The following is a 6,968-nucleotide window of genomic DNA, read 5'->3' as shown; positions in this document are numbered from 1 at the left end:
AAATTGGGAGAAAAAATATAATATAATTGGTTTGGATATTTTGAGTATGTTAGCTGTCTCCCACATGGCGTAATGTTGGTTGTTCTCAATATCTCAATTTAATTGCTATCAACTCCCAACTGGTGACCCATGGAACATCGTCCATTGAGAAATCTCCAGCATGAAACTTCGCAAACCTCTTTTGACACATTCGATCGGTCACAGCACCTTCTCCATACACTGCACAAATGATTTTTTGCATTTGAGTTGCGTTTTTATCCTTCTTGAAATAATAAAGCAACATATGACAAAATGTTGCATATTTTCTTCCCTCTTCAATGTTAAAAAGGCTATAGAGAAGTTCACCAATTTTAATTTTTTTAAAAAAATACATACTGATATGACAGCTGTCATAGTGTAATCTAACAAAATTGTTTCAAATGAAGTTAAAAACAACTAAGTGGTACTAGAGCCATCTTATGGGAAAAAGCAAACAAACTTTTTGGCCAGTCCGATACTATCCAGAGTTCTTGTGGTCATTAAATGAGACAGAGCTTCATGAGCACTTTGTGAATTGAAGTGGTGAGTGCTTGGAAAGGTTTAGTATCACTCTGGTTTGTTGCTGTAGTTGTTGTTGTTGGTTTGGTTTGTTGTTTCACCTTTCCCAGAAGACGCTTCATGTTAGGGGACTAAAAAGACAACACTGAAACAGGTCGCTGCTTTATAGAACACCTCCTTTTCATATTCCTTTCCTGCTGAAAGAGATCAGTTCTTAGATGTCTGAGAAATTATTTCTGAAGGCATCAGTGATAATTTCCTCCAACAAATTGGCAGATGTTTAACTTATCAGCCTAAGTGAATAAACCCCATAGATCTGTGATCAAGAATAATAAACCTTTGGGTCTATAACATACTTCATACATTTACAAAGTCCTTTCCAATGTATTATCTTATTTTATTTTTACAGACATGGGATAAGCAGTATTATCATCCCTATTTTACAGATGAGGAAGTCAGAAGTTCACTGGCTTGCATGTGGTCACGTGGCTTTTAAATGTTAAACCTGATCCTTAGGTCATTCTTACCAGTGTACCAAAGCTGCCTCCTTGTGTCTGAGGCATAAAGCAGTTGACCGTATTTCTAAGGGTCATGTCTGGAAACCTCTGTTGGAATCTAAGGTGATTCTCCATTTGTGTTGCCAGGCCTTGTACCTCATTGCCACCAATGGAACCCCTGAGCTTCAGAACCCAGAGAAGCTGTCAGCTATCTTCCGAGACTTTCTGAACCGCTGTCTTGAAATGGATGTGGAGAAGAGAGGTTCTGCTAAAGAGTTGCTACAGGTAATTAATTCTCCCTATACAGGGAAGCACCTGATTCTTGAAATCACTAAACCAAGCCTTTTTTGCTTCATTTCTGTCTGTTAGGTACTGTGAGGCTATAACAGAAGCAGGCTTCTCTCCTACCGCATTCTACACTCAACCTATATTCCTAGGCCCCCAGCCTTCTTCGTCCTGGGCCTTTGTTCATGTTCTTCCCTGGGGCTCTTCTTCAGCCTATTGCAACTCTCTGTTCTCCTAGGCTCTACTTACAAATCTGCTTTCTGAGAACTGGTTGAACTTTGCCTGGATCTTTCTTTAGCACCTGTTTTGTTCTGCCTGATGTAGTCTAGCAGAGTTTGAGTATTAAGGAGAAGCTCTATGACATGCAAATATTACAAAGTTATATTTTACTGAAAGATAAGCTCAAAAGATGCATTGTCAGTAAAGGATATCAGAGGACATAAATTTAGGAGATAGTTAAGAGTGCAGCTCTTCAAGTCTTCCCAGTTTCTTTACTGGAAACCCTCTCGGATGATGGCAGTGGTACTCGGGAAGCCTAGAGTCAGGGTTTTTCATACTGCTGCCTGTTTAGTTCTTAATATACAGCATCATTATTTCATATGCTTGTAAAAACTACCTTTAGTGGGCCACAATATTTGGATTTAACATTTATGTTTCAGGTACAATTTTTTATTACTTGTGCATTTTACTAAATTGCCGATGGTGATTTAATAATAAGTATTGCAACTTTATGGCAGTGATTAATCTGCCATAGGCATCCACAGCCAGTTACTTTTGCATTATGAGGACCAAGAGCAACTAAGCAGGGCAGGGCAGAGCAGGACCTACTGCACTGCCCTGCCTTAAAGTTAGTTAGGATCATCTCTGTTTTTCCTGCTAGATTGTAACCTCCATTTTATTGATCTTCAGGTCTCCTCTTCTACCCAGGATCTAACGCAGAAGAAAAAATTTTGTTGACTAGAATTGCTTCAAGTATTTACCTTCATTGAAGTGTTACCCTGTGGAACATATTTCTCATGGCTTTGTAATTGGGATTACTGGTTAAAGAGCACTGGTCTATTAGATATAAGATCTTGGTTCTTCCAAGTGTAATCAAATAGTCTCTAGGATCCTTTAGGACTAAAAACCCCTTACAACAGGCTGTACAAAATAGGATTCCTTTGCCTTTCGTATGAGGTTTGCTCTGGAAACCCTGGGCATTGGGAAATGTGCAAATACTGTGTGATTGGTGAAGATATTAATTAGGTACCAACTTATAGTTATTGAAAGATTAGTGCCCCCTAGAGTTTTCTTCCTGATATAATAACTATTATAAATACATTCTATTGAATCTTTATCAGACTTTATAATAACTCTGAGAGTTAGAGCTTCTATTATTCCCATTTTTACATGTGAGCAAACTAAAGATTCAAATGTTTAATAACTTTTCTATGATCATATAGCCAATAAGCAGTGAATCTGGGATTTCAACCTATGTTTTTAGGCTCTTAAGTATGCATGTTCTTGGCCACTATGTGTTTGCCTCAAACAGTGTTAAAACTGGAAGAGACTTAGGGTTTATCTAGTTCACTTTATTCACTATCTAGAGAAGGGAAGTGGAGCCTCCCAGCTGGGTGTTGGATCATGCTGCTTTCTCAACTCAGAGGATTGTAGAAACACGTGGTCTGAGGACATTGGCTCTTTAACTTGTTACTATCCATTGGAAATGTTCAAAACCATGACTTTCAGAATCTAAAATAATGAAAGCTTCACATCTATTTCTTCTGTGCACACACATGTGTGGATAGAAGTACGTAGGGTGTTGTTGGAATTCATATCTGCATGACTGAGCCACATTTTTTATTCCTTTCATAATAATAGTCACTTCTCGTTCTCAGTACCTCTTTACCCCATCTCTGTCCAGAAGGCAGTTGAAGCAACTTCTAGCAGAGAATATATATTTATGCCTATGTGTGTGCATGTCTACGCACATACACAAAAATGATTTTAAAAGGGACTTACTTCTAAGGATGGCAAAAAAGTCAAATATGCAGATAATTTGAGTTAAATAGTTTTGTTTAAACCTCACATTTCATTCTTAGCTTCCTGGTAGTCAGGGCAGGAAAGGAAATGTTGCAGTTCCCACATTTCTTACCAAATGGAAGAAACATCCCCGTCTTCAAGACACGAAGATTTTTCACTACTTACATGTAAGAAAAATCATTTTGGGTTAAGAAGCTTTGACTTACATACAGAATTGTTTTTCATAACTGTTTTGTTGAAAATATCGATGTAGTTTTCATATGGTGTTTTCTCCTTAATGATTTTCTTTGATATTTTTGGGTGTGGCTCAAAGTACAGTCCAGTGAAAGTCATTTGGGAAAGGACCAAGCTAGCGACCAAGACCTTGCTGCATTAATTAGCCTAACTGGACTCAAGGATAGCACAGCAAACTGTGAGATCAGTGCTCCTGAAACGCAGTCTTGTGGTACACCATTGAGTCGTGATTAGTCACTACCTTCTCCCAGAAGTAATCATTATTCTCATTATCTCTAGTTTAGTCTTAACCTAACAGAATATGAGCTCTGTTGAATCTGGCTTCTTTCACCCAGCCTGTTCGTGGGATTCATCTTTTTTTTTTTTTCCAATTTTTTTATTTAATTATTTTTCAAGTACAGTTTTCTGTTTATTACTCCCATCCCATCCCACCCCCCATCCGTGGGATTCATCTTATTGTTGGTGTATCAATTGTCTATTTTTTAATTTCTGTGTAATTTTCTGTAGTATTTTATGACTATAACATTTTTCACTCCTCTGTTCTCTTGGACATTTAGGTTCTTTTCTGTTATGACTGCAATAAGTAAAGCTGCTGAGAACATTCTTGTGTGTGTCTTTGGTGGATACACAAAATCCTTTCTCTTGGAAATATTCCTATGAGTGAAATTGTGAGGTTGTAGGATGGATTGGGTTTAGTGAAAGGTAGATGCTGCCAGTTTTCCTAAATGGTTTATCTTTACTTTTTTTTAATTCTCACCCAAGTACATGCTTATTGTACATGGTTTTGGAGAGAGGGGAAGGGAGGGAGAGAGAGAGGGAGAGAGACATTCATAGGTTGTCTCTCACAGGTGTCCTGACTGGAACTGAACCCACAACCTAGGCATGTGCCCTGATCAGGAATGAAACCTATGGCCCTTCTGTCCACAGATGACGCTCAACCAGCTGAGCCTCACGGGCCAAATGTCCCTCAATTTGGAGATGATCTGAAGCTCTCTTGGTAGCATCTTGTGCAAACAAGGATGCCCTTAACATCTTGTAATGGTTGCTGAGGAAAAGTGATAAATAGTAATGTATATTTTGCTTTTTTTTCTTTTCTAGCATCAGTTCCTGAAGATTGCCAAGCCCCTCTCCAGCCTCACTCCACTCATCGCTGCAGCAAAGGAGGCAACTAAGAACAATCACTGAAACTATGCTCACCCCAGCCTCATTGTGCCAAGCCTTCTGTGAAATTAATGCTCATTTCAGAAATTCCAGCCCCTGATGCTCTCTCTTCCTTGCCTTGCTCCTCCCATTTCCTGGTCTAGTGCTCTCAAGACTTTGTTCTTTGGAAATCACGTGCCCAGCATTGAAGAGGACTGAAGCTGACTGATCAGATGACGGCCCTCTAAATAGGGAATTTCCTCCCAATTTGTGGATGTGAAGGTGGTTATGATCAGGGCTTATATGAATAAACTCTTGGACTCCTATTTCTACACAGCAAAATCTCCACACACCACCTCCTCAAAACCCTAGCCAATCAGTTTTTGGCTATATAAATTTTTGGCTTTCTAACATTATCGATTTGTAATTGATTGAAGTTTCTTTAGTGCTTGATTTTCTGTAACTGAACTGCCCAAACACCTTATTGTACTTGAAAGCTGGAACAGCTTGAGGAATGACATGGTGGTTGATAGTCTATCAGGGATACGAAATGGCTCCGTTTCCTGGACCATGACTATGGCACAGCTGATCCTGACACGGGAGAGAGAGCTACCACGTTTTTCTTTGTGTATATTCCTAGCAGCTGATTGGGAGGATCTTGACCCAGTAGTTTCCCTGTGCTATTTCTTGTGAAATGGTCTTGGCTATGTAGCAGCTTTTGACTCCCTGCATCCCGTAGGCTGCTGCCCCCATTCTGTCCTTGTTTAGAACATTGAGAAGTTTCCTAGGGCATATTCTGGGTGAGAACATTGTGGGAAGTCAGGAAAAAAAAATAGCTGCTTTTAGAACAAGCCTGGACATCAGCACCTGTCCAGCTATATCTATAGGATATTTTAATAACTCAGTCTCTTTTTCCTCTTGAGGTAAGGAGCTCGAAGATGAACTGAGATCTCCTGATGGCCCAAATCTTTGGGTCAAAGGGAAGGATCTCCAAATCTGAGACTACATGTTAGTTTTGGATGGATTTGGTGGCTTGAGATGATATCTGCCGACGATGAGAGGACCCTGTTTTTACAATGCATGGCCAAGCTCTCTGCAAATGGAAATTCTTGCACTGGGTGTTTGGGATGTTTGCTACCTCCTGCTATCTTTGTTGTGTTTTTTGGTCCTCCCACTGTGGTGGGGCCCCTGGCCAGCATTGTGGCTTGTCATGTCAGCCCCATTGGCGACCTTGTCATGCTCTGAGGTATCTCTGCCTCTGCAGCACAAGTTTTATTTCCTTCAATAAAAGGATATGAAAGTACTCTACTCGGAGTATATGCCTTTCTTTCTTCTTTCCTTTCCCATTTTCCTTTCTTTATTTTCTGGTTTTTCATTTTGAAGTAATCTCAAACTTAACAAAACTTAAGAAAAAATATAAAATATCTATTTTTTTCTTCTTGAACCATTTGAGTTTAAGTGCAGATAAAATGCCTCTATCACTATATATTTGAATGTATATTTTTAAACACTTTTTAGATATAAAGAGAAATGGGGCAAAATGTTTGTATATTATAAGGTATTGGCTCACTCAGTTATGGAGCCCGAGCAGACCCATGACCTGTGTCCGAAAGTCGGAGACCCAGCAAAGCCAGTGGTGTGGTTTGGAAATCTGACAGCCAGAGAGCCAATGGTGTGGATTGCAGTCAGAGTTTGATGTCTGAGAATCAGGAGCTCCAAGGGCAGAAGTTCAGTGTCCCAGCTCAATAGTCAGACAGAAAGCAACCTTCCTCCACCGTTCTGATCCTTTCAGGCCTCCCACTAGTTAGCTGATGCTCACCCACATCAGGGAGGGCCATCTACTTCACTCAGCTCATCAGTTCAAATGCCAGTCTCTTCTGGAAACACCCCACAAACACACCCAGAAATAATGTTTAACCAGAAACTCGGCACCCCATGGCCGAATCCAGGTGACACATAAATTTAACCATTACACTCCCCAGCCCCGCCTTCAGGTGAAGGACATAACTAAGTGAGCTGACAGATCTTCTAATGCTATGTGGTTATGGCTTTTAGGTCAAGGGGTCAATGTATTAAGATTGGTGTCCGCTAATAATGTTTTGTGGACAAAAAATACAAAGGCACAGGAGATCCTCCATGCAGCTACTGAAAAAACAAGTACAGTTGGATTGTTATGTGTAAGAGAGAAGGAATGTTAGATGATGGTGTGGAAGTGATGAGAATCCAAAGAATGTACCTCCTCACTTTGAGATT

At 39.9% G+C, this 6,968-nt stretch overlaps 1 protein-coding gene across 1 annotated transcript; it reads left to right on the top strand.

The window, feature by feature from the left end:
• Window positions 1–1,053: 1,053 nt before the first annotated feature.
• Window positions 1,054–6,023, top strand: LOC118991429 (serine/threonine-protein kinase PAK 1-like; the record flags this gene model as incomplete). The annotated part of the gene is made up of 2 exons (XM_037052645.1): window positions 1,054–1,319; window positions 4,674–6,023. Coding segments are annotated over 2 exons (353 nt in total), but the record flags the coding sequence as incomplete, so codon positions are not given.
• Window positions 6,024–6,968: the final 945 nt, after the last annotated feature.

The sequence above is a fragment of the Sturnira hondurensis genome, unplaced genomic scaffold (assembly GCF_014824575.4).
Source record: "Sturnira hondurensis isolate 20B ecotype Veracruz unplaced genomic scaffold, ASM1482457v3 Scaffold0007501, whole genome shotgun sequence".
Lineage (NCBI taxonomy): Eukaryota > Metazoa > Chordata > Mammalia > Chiroptera > Phyllostomidae > Sturnira > Sturnira hondurensis.
This window is presented reverse-complemented; position numbering and strand designations above follow the sequence as displayed.